This window comes from Dama dama, chromosome 31 (assembly GCF_033118175.1).
Source record: "Dama dama isolate Ldn47 chromosome 31, ASM3311817v1, whole genome shotgun sequence".
NCBI classification, from domain to species: domain Eukaryota; kingdom Metazoa; phylum Chordata; class Mammalia; order Artiodactyla; family Cervidae; genus Dama; species Dama dama.
The window spans coordinates 49,520,703-49,535,636 of record NC_083711.1 but is presented as its reverse complement, the minus strand read 5'-3'; the positions used below and the strand labels follow the sequence as shown (position 1 = coordinate 49,535,636).

Sequence of the window (14,934 nt, the reverse complement as noted above, 5' to 3'; positions counted from 1 at the left end):
AATTGACAAACCATTAGCAAGACTCATTAAGAAAGAAAGAGAGAAGAACCAAATTAACAAAATTAGAAATGAAAATGGAGAGATCACAACAGACAACACTGAAATACAAAGGATCATAAGAGACTACTACCAGCAGCTCTATGCCAATAAAATGGACAACTTGGATGAAATGGACAAATTCTTAGAAAAGTATAACTTTCCAAAACTGAAACAGGAAGAAACAGAAGATCTTAACAGACCCATCACAAGCAAGGAAATAGAACCTGTAATCAAAAATCTTCCAGCAAACAAAAGCCCAGGACCTGATGGCTTCACAGCTGAATTCTACCAAAAATTTAGAGAAGAGCTAACACCTATCTTACTCAAACTCTTCCAGAAAATTGCAGATGAAGGTAAACTTCCAAACTCATTCTATGAGGCCACCATCACCCTAATTCCAAAACCAGACAAAGATGACCAAAAAAAGAAAACTACAGGCCAATATCACTGATGAACATAGATGCAAAAATTCTTCACAAAATTCTAGCAAACAGAATCCAAAAACATATTAAAAAAATCATACACCATGACCAAGTGGGCTTTATCCCAGGAATGCAAGGATTCTTTAATATCCACAAATCAATCAATGTAATACACCACATTAACAAATTGAAAGATAAAAACCATATGATTATCTCAATAGATGCAGAGAAAGCCTTTGACAAAATTCAACACTCATTTATGATTAAAATTCTCTCTCCAGAAAGCAGGAATAGAAGGAACATACCTCAACATAATAAAAGCTATATACGACAAACCCACAGCAAGCATCACCCTCAATGGTGAAAAACTGAAAGCATTTCCCCTGAAATCAGGAACAAGACAAGGGTGCCCACTCTCACCACTACTATTCAACATAGTGTTGGAAGTTTTGGCCACAGCAATCAGAGCAGAAAAAGAAGTAAAAGGAATCCAGATAGGAAAAGAAGAAGTGAAACGCTCACTGTTTGCAGATGACATGATCCTCTACATAGAAAACCCTAAAGACTCTACCAGAAAATTATTAGAGCTAATCAATGAATATAGTAAAGTTGCAGGATATAAAATTAACACACAGAAATCCCTTGCATTCCTATACACTAACAATGAAAAAACAGAAAGAGAAATTAAGGAAACCATTCACCATTGCAACAAAAAGAATAAAATACTTAGGAGTACATCTACCTAAAGAAACAAAAGACCTATACATAGAAAACTATAAAACACTGATGAAAGAAATCAAAGAGGACACAAACAGATGGAGAAATATACCGTGTTCATGGATTGGAAGAATCAATATTGTCAAAATGGCTATTCTACCCAAAGCAATCTATAGATTCAATGCAATCCCTATCAAGCTACCAACGGTATTTTTCACAGAACTAGACCAAAGAATTTCACAATTTGTATGGAAATTAAAAAAAACCTCAAATAGCCAAAGTAATCTTGAGAAAGAAGAATGGAACTGGAGGAATCAACCTGCCTGACTTCAGACTCTACTACAAAGCCACAGTCATCAAGACAGTATGGTACTGACACAAAGACAGAAACATAGATCAATGGAACAGAATAGAAAGCCTAGAGATAAATCCACAAACCTATGGACACCTTATCTTTGACAAAGGAGGCAAGGATATACAATGGAAAAAAGACAACCTCTTTAACAAGTGGTGCTGGGAAAACTGGTCAACCACTTGTAAAAGAATGAAACTAGAACACTTTCTAACACCATACACAAAAATAAACTCAAAATGGATTAAAGATCTAAATGTAAGACCAGAAACTATAAAACTCCTAGAGGAGAACATAGGCAAAACACTCTCCGACATGAATCACAGCAGGATCCTCTGTGACCCACCTCCCAGAACATCGGAAATAAAAGCAAAAATAAACAAATGGGACATAATGAAACTTAAAAGCTTTTGCACTACAAAGGAAACTATAAGTAAGGTGAAAAGACAGCCCGCAGATTGGGAGAAAATAATAGCAAATGAAGCAACAGACAAAGGATTAATCTCAAAAATATACAAGCAACTCCTGAAGCTCAATTCCAGAAAAATAAATGACCCAATCAAAAAATAGGACAAAGAACTAAACAGACATTTCTCCAAAGAAGACATACAGATGGCTAACAAACACATGAAAAGATGCTCAACATCACTCATTATCAGAGAAATGCAAATCAAAACCACAATGAGGTACCATTACACGCCAGTCAGGATGGCTGCTATCCAAAAGTCTACAAGCAATAAATGCTGGAGAGGGTGTGGAGAAAAGGGAACCCTCTTACACTGTTGGTGGGAATGCAAACTAATACAGCCACTATGGAAAACAGTGTGGAGATTTCTTAAAAAACTGGAAATAGAACTGCCATATGACCCAGCAATCCCACTCCTGGGCATACACACCGAGGAAACCAGATCTGAAAGAGACACGTGCACCCCAATGTTCATCGCAGCACTGTTTATAATAGCCAGGACATGGAAGCAACCTAGATGCCCATCAGCAGACGAATGGATAAGGAAGCTGTGGTACATATACACCATGGAATATTACTCAGCCGTTGAAAAGAATTCATTTGAATCAGTTCTAATGAGATGGATGAAGCTGGAGCCCCTTATACAGAGTGAAGTAAGCCAGAAAGATAAAGATCATTACAGCATACTAACACATATATATGGAATTTAGAAAGATGGTAATGATAACCCTATATGCAAAACAGAAAAAGAGACACAGATGTACAGAACAGACTTTTGGACTCTGTGGGAGAAGGCAAGGGTGGGATGTTTCGAGAGAATAGCATGTATATTATCTATAGGGAAACAGATCACCAGCCCACGTGGGATGCATGAGACAAGTGCTCGGGCCTGGTGCACTGGGAAGACCCAGAGGAATCGGGTAGAGAGGGAGGTGGGAGGGGGGATCGGGATGGGGAACACATGTAACTCCATGGCTGATTCATGTCAATGTATGACAAAACCCACTGCAATGTTGTGAAGTAATTAGCCTCCAACTAATAAAAATAAATGAAAAAAAAATTTTTTTTTAAATCATCACCCAGGGGGGGAAAAAAAAAGTTACATGAATGTGGTTTCTCTCTCTCCCTCAAAATATCCAATCGTGGTGTACTTTTCCATCTTCTCATGATGAGGTAAAAGGTTAAAATCCCTATGTGATGAGAGGAGGCGAGGTGAAGGACAAAAGCAGCGAGACGCAGCGTCAGGCTACTACTGACCTTCTGACGATAATAATGTCAGAAGCAGGGTCATCTGCTTCAGGTGATCCTGTACTCAGCCAGGATGATGTCAGTGGTTGAGGATGCTGGGTGGGAGAGAGCAGGACGGCACAAGAGCTTATCATGCAGCTCAGCACAATTTCAAATGGGTAAGTTGTTTATTTCTGGACTTCTTCCATTTAATATTCTCGGATCACAGTTAACCAGGGGTAACTGAAACCACAGAAGGTGACACTGTGGATGGGGAACTACTGGATGTCAGAGGATTCTATTCTTTTTTTTTTTAACAAGGCCTGCCCCCAAGAAAAACTATTTTACCAGAGCCTAACCTACTGGGGTTTTATCAGAGCCTAACCAAACTGAGGTAAAGGACATACCCAACACCAGTCCATTCTAAACATTCCATCCAATTTAAGAGTTGGTGGAGGGGTGGGGGGCTGAGACTAAGAAGCAACTCTGAAGTTCACAGACTCATTAAAGGACTGAAGATCACAGGATTATAAGATGCTTCACCTCCCCCACATTTCATCTCCACATCATGAAAAGTCTGTTTACTGGAGTTCCTTTTAGGCAGTACCTCCTGTCCAGCTTTCAGCAAAAAATTACAAGACATACTAAAAGGAAAAAAAAAAAAAAAACAGTGTGAAAACACAGATCAAGCATCAGAACCAGACTGAAAAATGGCAAGAATGTTGGAATTATCAGACCATGAATTTGAAACAACTATGATTAATATGCTAAGGGGCTCTAATGGAAAAAGCAAACAACGTGCAAGAAATAATGGGCAAGGTAAAGAAAGAGGTAAAAACCCCAAGAAGGAATCAAAAACCAAAAAAAAAGCCAGACAGAGCAGAGAGGATTTTTTAAGTAAGGAAAAATACTCTAGCTGAAATTATAATGATTGGCAGACATCCTTATACATTTGTCCAAACTGATAGACTGTATAACACGAAGAGTGAATCCAGAAGATATTAAGAAGAGGTGGCGAGAATACACAGAAGAACTATACAAAAAAGATCTTCACAACCCAGATAATCATGATGGTGTGATCACTCACCTAAAGCCAGACATCCTGCAATGCGAAGTCAAGTGGGCCTTAGGAAGCATCACCATGAACAAAGTTAGTGGAGGTGATGGAATTCCAGTTGAGCTATTTCAAATCCTAAAAGATGATGCTGTGATAGTGCTGCACTCAATATGCCAGCAAATTTGGAAAACTCAGCAGTGGCCACAGGACTGAAAAAGGTGAGTTTTCATTCCAATCCCAAAGAAAGGCAAGGCCAAAGAATGCTCAAACTACCGCACAATTGCACTCATCTCACACGCTAGTAAAGTAATGCTCAAAATTCTCCAAGCCAGGCTTCAACAGTATGTGAACTGGGAACTTCCTGATGTTCAAGCTGGATTTAGAAAGGGCAGAGCAACCAGAGATCAAATTGCCAACATCCGCTGGATCATAGAAAAAGCAAGAGAATTCCAGAAAAACATCTACTTCTGCTTCACTGACTACACCAAAGCCTTTGACTGTGTGGATCACAATAAACTGTGGAAAATTCTGAAAGAGATGGGAATACCAGACCACCTGACCTGCCTCCTGAGAAATCTGCATGCAGGTCAGGAAGCAACAGTTAGAACTGGACATGGACCAACAGACTGGTTCCAAATAGGAAAAGGAGTACATCAAGGCTGTATATTGTCACCCTGCTTATTTAACTTATATGCAGAGTACATCATGAGAAACGCTGGGCTGGAGGAAGCACAAGCTAGAATCAAGATTGTTGGAAGAAATATCAATAACCTCAGATATACAGATGACACCACCCTTATGGCAGAAAGTGAAGAACTAAAGAGGCTCTTGATGAAAATGAAAGAAGAAAGTGAAAATGTTGGCTTGAAACTCAACATTCAGAGAATTGGGACCAGATCATGGCATCCAGGCCCATCACTTCATGGCAAATAGATGGGGAAGCAATGGAAACAGTGTCAGACTTTATTTTTTTGGGCTCAAAATCACTGCAGATGGCAATTGCAGCCATGAAATTCAAAGACGCTTGCTCCTTGGAAGAAAAGTTATCACCAACCTAGACAGCATATTAAAAAGCAGACATTACTTTGCCAACAAAGGTCCACCTAGTCAAAAGTATGGTTTTTCCAGTAGTCACGTATGGATGTGAGAGTTGGACTATAAAGAAAACTAAGCACCAAAGAATTGGTGCTTTTGAACTGTGGTGTTGGAGAAGACTCTTGAGAGTCCCTTGGACTGCAAGGAGATCCAACCAGTCCATCCTAAAGGAAATCAGTCCTGAATATTCATTGGAAGGACTGATGCTAAAGCTGAAACTCCAATAGTTTGGCCACTTGATTCAAAGAACTGACTCATTGGAAAAGACCCTGATGCTGGCAAAGATTAAAGGCAGGAGAAGGGGATGACAGAGGATGAGATGGTCGGATGGCATCACTGACTCAGTGGACATGAGTTTGAGTAAGCTCCAGGAGCTGGTGATGGACAGGGAGGCCTGGTGTGCTGCAGTCCATGGGGTTGCAGAGTCAGATACGACTGAGCGACTAAACTGAACTGAACTGAAGAGTGAATCCTAAAGTAAACTATGGACCTTGGGTGATTATGATGTGTCAGTGTAGGTTCAGCCTTGGTTAAAATTTAAAAAGTAGTGCCATTCCAGTGAGTGATGTTAATAATAGGGGAGGCCATGCATACATCAAGACAGAGTGTATGGTAACTACCTGTAATCTTCTGCAGTGTAAGCCCCAAGAGTTGTATTTTCTCTTTTGTAATGCAAGTGTCTGACTTCAACTTTGATTGTCAAGACATTCACATGATGAGATATAAAGAGCCATGCTCTTCCCCTGCCCCCAAGGCTTCTTTATTTTAGGGATCTTGGTTGACTGAGAGAAATGACCCTTTGGGCCACTTGTTTCTCTCTTCCCATGCTTTAAATTCCTAATCATGTTTTAAGTTCACCAGTAAAGAATAAACCCATGAAATTCCAGGCGCCCACCCTTGAGCCCAATAAAAACAACCTCAGGCCCATGTTCTCTCTCTTTTTCTCTCCCATGACCTAGGTGTGTGGCCCCAGGCATGCCATGTATCCTCCAGGACCTAAGAGTAATACACCTTGCTCTTTTTTTCCCCCCAGTTTCCTGATGGTTAATGCTGAGGGCACCCTGCAATCATAAGAGCCACAAGGGCCAGTTCAGTCACAACACTGGTTATTCATAGGCTGATCCAGATATAAAACACTTCCTCTCAATTTTGTTGTAAATATAAAACTTTTCTTTGAAAAATAGAAATTAAAAGAAATTCAAGGGAATTACCTGGATGTCCAATGGTTATGACCCCACATTTTCACTGCTGAAGGCCTGGGTTCAATCCCTAGTTGGGAAACTAAGATTCAAAAAGACACACAGCAAGGCCCTCCCCTCAATAAAAGAAAAAAAAAAACCAAAGAAAGAAAGAAAAGGACATACTGGGGAAAAAGAAAGCAAAGAAAGAAATCAAGATAGTAAAACCATGGTAACAGAAATGAAGAATGTCTTTGAAAGGCTCACTAGCAGAATGGACACAGCTAAGGAGAGAATCTCTGAATTTGAGGAAATCTTCCAAAACTAAAAAGCAAAGAGAAAAAAAAATTTTTTTTAATGAGAATAGAATATTCAAGAGCGGTGGGATATGCCAAATAGGAATATCAAAAGGATCAGAAAAACATAACAGAAGAAATATTTGCAGTAATAATGACTGAAAATTCCCCCAAATTAAAGTCAGACACCCTTTCAGATCTGCTATCTGCAGTGGAACCACCACCAAGATGCAGATTTTCATGAAGACCCTGACAGTGAAGACCATCACTCTTGAGGTAGAGCCCTCGGACACAATAGAAAATGTAAAGGCCAAGATCCAGGATAAGGAAGGAGTTCCTCCTGACCAGCAAAGACTGATCTTTGCTGACAAGCAACTGGAACATGGATGTACTTTGACCTACAACATTCAAAAGGAGCCCACTCTTCATCTTGTGTTGAAACTTTGTGGTGGTGCTAAAAAGAGGAAGACGTCTTACACCACTCACAAGAAGAACAAGCGTAAGAGGAAGAAGGTTAAACTGGCTGTTCTGAAATACTATAAGGTGGATGAGCGTGGCAAAATCTGTCATCTTCGCCGGGAGTGTCCCTCAGATGAATGTGGTACTGGAGTTTTTATGGCCAGTCATTTTGACAGCCATTATTGTGACAAATGTTGTCTGACCTACTGTTTCAACAAACCAGAAGACAAGTAACTGTATACTGGTGAATAAAGACATGAGCTAACATTAAAAAAAGAAAAATTCAGATACCAAACCAACGATCCAGGAAGCAAAGAGAACATAAACCAGGATAAATACAAAATATAACTATATCCAGGCATATTGCATTCAAACTGTAGAAAATCAAACATAAAATATCTTGAAAGAAACCAAAAGGGGGGAAAAAAAAAAAAAAAAACCTTACTTTTAGCAAAGCAAATATAAGAATCACATCTGACTTCTCAGAAACCATGCAAGCAAGAACAGGGTAGAGTGAAATACTTCACACATTGAAAGAAAAAAGTCATCAACCTAGAATCTTGTACCCAGAAAAATTATCCTTCAAAAGTGAAAGAGAAAGTCTTTCTCAGGCAAACAAAAATTAAGAGACTCTGTTGCCAGTAGACTTGTCTAGCAAGAAATGTTAAAAGAAGCTCTTCAGAAGTAAGGAAATTATATAGGTCAGAAACTCAGATCTACACAAAGACGGGAAGAGCATCAGGGAAGGAATAACTGAAGGTAAAATAAAAAACTTCTATTTTCTCATTTTTAACTGTAACAGATAACAACTTTGTTCAAAGTAATAACAGCAACAGTGTATTTGACCATGTACATTTATATGTGTGTGTGTGTGTGTACATGTGTGCTTATTTATAAGTGAAATAAATGACAGCAATTATACAAGGGACAGGAGGGAGGAATTAATAACATTTTATTATTAATAAGGTACCTTCACTACCCATGAAGCAGTACAGTATTATTCGATAGTGGACTTGGGCTAGTTATAAGTGCATATTGCAAACTCCAGTGCAACCACTTAAAACGAGAAGCGTTATTGACAGACTAAGAAAGGAGACAGAATGGAATCTATACAATGCTAAATTAAAACCACAAAAGTCAGAAAAAGAGCTGAAGGTAAAAACAGGAACAAATAACAAGGGCAATGAATAGAAAACAATAACAAGTATGACAGCTATGAATCCAACTATATCAATAATCACCTTAAACATCAATGATCTAAATGCATCAATTGGGAGACAGAGATTGTCAGACTCAACTATATGTTGCCTACAAGAAATCTACTTCAAATAGAAAGACATATATAGATTAAAAGAAAATGGATGGATAAAGATAGACCATGCCAGCACTAATCAAAAGAGATCAGAAGAATTACATTCACCTCAGAGTAGGGTTCAGAACAAGGAAAGTCAGAGATTAACAAGGGTATCACAGGGTCTTCCTTGGTGATACGGTGGGTAAGAATCTGCCTGCCCAATGCAGCGGGTCAATCCCTGATCCAGGAAGATTCTGCATGCCACAGAGCAGCTGAGGCCGAGAGCCTGTGCTCCACAAAAGAAGCCACCAGTGAGAAGCCTGCACACAGAAATGAAGAGTGCCTCACCACAACTAGAGAAAGCTCACACACAGCAACAAAGACCCAGTGCAACCAAAACATAAATTTTAAAAAAAGGGGTATTTTACATAATAATAGAAGGGTTAATTCTCCAAGAAGACGTAACAATCTTTAACATGTATATACCTAACAAGAGAAAGTCAAAATATGTAGGGTAAACACTAATAGAACTGAAAGAAAAAAACTGATGAATTCACAGTTGCAATTGAAGATTTCAATACCCCACTATCAGAAATGTACAGATCTGGGACTTCCCTGGTGGTTCAGTGGTTGAGACTCTGCACCTCCACTGTAGGGAACATGGGTTCGATCCCCTGGTTGGGGAGCTAAGAACCCACATGCCACACAGCATGACCAAAAAAACAAACAAAAAATAGAAATGGATAGAGCCAAAAAGCAGAAAGTCAGTAAAGACTTAGATGAACTCAACAGCACCACCACCAACTAGATATGATGGACATCTATAAACCACTTATCCAACAACAGAAGACACATTCTTTTCAAGCTCACATGAAACATTCACCAAAATAGATCATATTCTGGGTCTATAAAATATACTATAAAAAACTGAAAAGAAATTATACAGAAATCATATAATGTCTGCAATGGGATTAAACAAGAAAGATGGAATTGATAACAGAAAGACAGCTGGAAAATTCCAAAATACCCAGACATTAAACAACACGTTTCTAAATAACACAAGGGTCAAAAGAAGAAACATCAATAAAAAAATTAAAATCTTTTTAACTAAAATAAAATGGAAAAACAACTTTTCAGTATTTGTGGATGCAGTGAAAGTAGGCCTTAGAGGGAAATTTACAGCCCTGAATACACATTATTAGAAATGAAGATCTAAAATCAATCACTTAAACATCCACCTTAGGAAGCCAGAAAAGCAAATCAAGTCCAAAGTAAGCAGAAGAAAAGAAATTACAAATTAGAGCAGAAATCAATGAAACTGAAAACAGGTAATCAATAGAGAAAAGACAATGAGACCAAAAGCCAGTTTCTTGAAAAGATCAATAAAATTGATAAGCCTGAAGTAAGGTTAAGGAAAAAAGACAGGACACAAATCATTATTATCAGACATGAAAGAAGAGACATCACCACAGATCCCATACACATTAGAAGGATAATCAAGGAATACTATAAACAACTCTACACTCACGAATTTGATAACTGAGATGAAATGGACTAGTTCCTTGAAAGACACAATCTGCTAAAATTCATGCAAGAAGAAACAGATCACCCGAACAGGCCTATTATCTCTAATAAAGAAATTGGATCAATAATTAATGACCTTTCAAAATAGACACCACCAGGCCCAGATGGGGTTCATTGATAAATTCCATCAAATATTTAAGAAAGAAATTGTAGCCATTCTCTACAGTCTCGGTCAGAATACAGAAGCAGAGGGAGTACTTCCTAACTCTTTCCAGCGTTACCCTAACACAAAAACTAGACAAAGACGCTGTAAGAAAACTACAGACAAATTTCCCTCATAAACACAGATGCAAAATCATCGACAAAATATTAACAAATCAAATCCAACAATGTGTACAATGAATTATACACCATGACCAAATAGGATTTATCCCAAGTATATATGAAAGTACTTTAATAGAATTCCAGGGCTTCCTGAAGACCATGATTTACACTCTCTTAGAAATGGTTCTTAATCCTCACTTTGGCCTTCCTGCTTAGAAGACAAGACCTTAAAAGCACGTCAGTCTTTTCTAGTTTGGACATTAATTGTCATTTATATTGTGACATTTTGCTCTACACACTGTAAAATACAATGGCTTTCTAGTATTTTGTATCTCAAAATTTTATGCTCTGTCTCTAAAATTCAGATGTTTAAACTGTTTTCTTATTAGTAAACAGATCTGCCTGTTTAACAATAAAGTTCTATACCCAAAAAAAGACCTCACATTAGAGCCTTGTAAAATTTCAGAGGTAAAGAAAAAAAGTTCTTCTGTCTTTCAGAAAGAAGAACAACATTACCAATAAAAAATATTTTTAAATAAAAAAACAAAAATTAGATTGGCATTAGCCTTGTCTTTTACCCCACAGGATGCTAGAAGACTGTGGAGCAAAGTTGTAAGGTTCTAAGGGAAAAGGGTTTTGAATACAGCATTCTAAACCCAGATATAAATCAAAGAAGAGGGCAAAATAAAGACCATTTCAGACATCTAAGCTTAGTTCCCATGTGCCCTTTCAGAAAAACATTATTTGAAGATTTAGTCCAGTAAATTGGAAAGAAAAATCCAAGGAAGTGAAAGACATGAGCCAGGAACTTAATGAAAACCAAACTCAGAACAACAGCTGGGCAACAGGTCAAGATAATAATCAGTGAACATTGAAACAGGAAGACAGAGGGCTCTGAGGGGGAAAAAAAATGCCCTGAAGAAGCAAATGGATTCAACAAATTATATGAAGGAAGATCCTCATGATATGCTATAGAAGGTGGTATTTCCTCTCATCAGGAAAAAAAAAAAAAAGGCAAGAAGAGGTATAAGAAAGTCATGGTTAAAATATAAAGCAAATTAAAATGCAGCATGAATAAGCAACTGATGTACTGGGTAAAAAGGATCCATCTGACCTTGATGCTTGGGACATTCTCCATCAAGAGATAAAGGTTTGGTCTCAAAGGATCATGTTCTATCCTGGGTAACATTTACATGATCATAAGAATGCCGTATTTTTTTTTAAGAATAAGAATCAATCCATAAAGAATGCATGTTATCCTTAATTATAGTTAAAGCAATAAAACTAAAGATTACAAAGCCTGATGATGCAGAAGTAATATGATAGCTAACAGGAGTCAAATGTAACATAATGTAGAAGTGCCCTTCTTCTTCACTTACAGGAGGAAGTTAAGATGTACTATCTAACACTATTCGGGAAAGAAAAGGCCTAAGTACATTATTTAATACACAGAAGAAAATATATTTTACAAATTTTAGAAAGAGAGTGACAGAAAGTGTGAGTCAGCAGAAGACCTCATCTTCCATTATCTTTAATAGGGACAGCAACATCGACCAACATCTACTAAGCACCTAAGTGCCAGACACTCTTTTCTAAAGACTTTATGAAAATCTTTTAATACAATGTTTAAATTATCCCATGTGGTAAGTCTTGATAGTAGGCCATCTGACAGACAAGGAAACTGAGGCAAAGAATGGCTTGATAATTTGCCCAAGGTCACACCGGTTATAAACAGCAAACCTGAACCAGAACCCAAGCAATCTGACTTCAGCCTGTGTTTTTATTTAACCACCCACACTGCACTGCCTGATGTGGAAAGGTCAGCAGGTACAGTGTAAAGCTGACAAATCAAGATGTAACTATGCAATGTGTAATCAGTGCTAACCACCCACATAATTACAAACAAGCAGTTACATCCAAGAAATTACACTCACTCTGAAGACTGGGGAGGAATTTCAATTGCATACTTAAGTACTTATGTACTCTCTAGTCTTTCGAGTGTTTTATACTTTTCATTAATTATTTTCCTAATAAACAGAAGGTGGTTGAACAAATGGACAGGGAAAATAATTATGTACCTCCAATATTGTGATCTGTAAGGAATATATATTTGGTCTTCATCCACAGTTCCTGGCCCACAGCTCCCAAAATCCTTAGACTTTTAATGATAAGACAAATGGGAAATCTTTTGCTATAATATTTGGTTTTGTGTCCAGTTCCTAAAAACTCTTTAGAGTCATAAAAGGGGAATGTGTGTCCTGTTACTCCTAACGAGCCCCTTTCCACCACAACGGGGCTCATGTTACTGAGATGGCTTTTGGAAAATACCTCGGGATGGGAGCTGGTTGTCAGAACTGACCATGATAAGAGGGTTGGGACTTTCAGTTCCACCCCAGACCTCCAGGAAAGGGAGTGTGGCTGCAGCCTGAATCAGTCACAGATGAATCAAACATGCCTATGGAATGAAGCTTCATAAAAACCCAAAAGGATGGGGTTTGGAGAGCTTCCAGCTTGGTGAACACGTGGAGATTCAAGGAGAATGGTACATTCAGGCCATGATGGCACCCTTATGCCCTTCCCATACACCTTGCCCTGTATAGCTCTTTCTCTGGCTGTTTCTGAATTACAGCTTTTTGTAACAGACCAGAAATCTTTTTCTCTTCTATTTTTAAGTTTAATTGAGGTATAATTCACATACTATACAATTCACCTATTTAAGTGAACAATTTATGAGATTTTTGTGTATTCATAATTTGGATTAGCCATCACCACAGTTATAGTATTTTCATACCCCGAAAAGAAACTCTATACACATTAGCAGTCAATCCACATTTTCACAAACCTATATTCCCATCCATAACTACTCATCTACTTTAATAGACCAGTAATCCTGTAAGTAAAATGAGTAAAGTGTTTCTCAGAAACTGCTCAACCACTTGTAAAAGAATGAAACTAGAACACTTTCTAGCACCATACACAAAAATAAACTCAAAATGGATTAAAGACGTAAATGTAAGACCAGAAACTACAAAACTCTTAGAGGAAAATATAGGCAGAACACTCTGACACAAATCACAGCAAGATCCTCTATGACACACCTCCCAGAGTAATGGAAATAAAAACAAAAATAAATAAATGGGACCTATTAAACTTAAAAGTTTTTGCACAATGAAGGAAACTATAAGCAAGGTGAAAAAGCAGCCTTCAGAATGGGAAAAAATAATAGCAAACAAAACAACTGGCAAAGAATTAATTTTCAAAATATACAAGCAGCTTATGCAGCTCAGTACCCGAAAAACGAACAACCCAATCAAAAAGTGGGCCAAAGAACTAAACAGACATTTCTCCAAAGAAGATATACAGATGGCTAATAAACACATAAAAACATGCTCAACATCACTCATTACTAGAGAAACGCAAATCAAAACCACAAAGAGGTATCATCTCATGCCAGTCAGAATGGCCACCATCAAAAAGTCTACAAGCAATAAATGCTGGAGAGGGTGTGGAGAAAAGGGAACCCTCTTACACTTCTGGTGGAAATGCAAACTAGTACAGCCATTATGGACCACAGTGTGGAGATTCCTTAAAAAACTGGAAATAGAACTGCCATTTGAGCCAGCAACCCCACTGCTGGGCATACACACCGAGGAAACCAGAATTTAAAGAGACACATGTACCCCAATGTTCATCACAGCACTGTTTACAATAGCCAGGACATGGAAGCAACCTAGATGTCCATCGCAAATGAATGGATAAGCATGTGGTACATATATACAGTGGAACATTACTCAACTATAAAAGAAGAACACATTTAAGTCAGTTCTAATGAGGTGGACGAAACGGGAGCCTATAATACAGAGTGAAGTAAGTCAGAAAGAGAAACACCAATACAGTATATTAATGCATATATATGGAATTTAGAAAGATGTTGACAATGACCCTATACGCAAGGCAGCAAAAGAGACACAGATGTAAAGAACAGGCTTTTGGACTCTATGGGAGAAGGCAAGAGTGGGACAATTTGAGAGACTAGCACTGACACATGTATATTACCATATGTGAAACAGATGACCAGTGCAAGTTCGATGCATGAAGCAGGGCACTCAGAACTGGTGCTCTGGACAACCCAGGGGGTGGGGTAGGGTGGAGTGGGGTGGGGTGGGGAGGGGGGCTCAGGATGGGGAAACACATGTGCACCCATGGCTGATTCTGTTGATGTGTGGCAAAACCACCACAATACTGTCATGAAATTATCCTCCAACTAAAATAAATAATTTAAAAAACTGTTTCTCGGATTTCTGTGACCTGTCCTAGCAAAATTAACTGAAGCCAAGGCAGGAGTTGTTGGAATTTCCAATCTACAGCTAGTCATTTAGAAGCACAGGTCACAACCTAGTCTGGTGACTGGCATTTCAAGTAGGGGGTGGAGGGGGAGTCTTGTAGGACTAAGACCTTAACTTGTGGGATTGGATGCTATCTTC

At 38.3% G+C, this 14,934-nt stretch overlaps 2 protein-coding genes across 2 annotated transcripts in view; one reads left to right on the top strand and one right to left on the bottom strand.

The window, feature by feature from the left end:
• The window catches only part of NXPE3 (neurexophilin and PC-esterase domain family member 3), a 68,967-nt gene that overhangs the window by 27,155 nt on the left and 26,878 nt on the right, over nucleotides 1–14,934 (bottom strand). The window lies entirely within an intron of this gene.
• LOC133049890 (ubiquitin-ribosomal protein eS31 fusion protein-like) lies at nucleotides 7,078–7,542 on the top strand. Its single transcript, XM_061133909.1, has one exon. The coding sequence runs from the start codon at nucleotides 7,078–7,080 to the stop codon at nucleotides 7,540–7,542; it is 465 nt and encodes a 154-aa protein (XP_060989892.1).

Excerpts from the sequence above, each read along its gene's own strand:
- LOC133049890 (XM_061133909.1), top strand. The coding sequence starts at position 7,078 with ATGCAGATTTTCATGAAGACCCTGACAGTGAAGACCATCACTCTTGAG.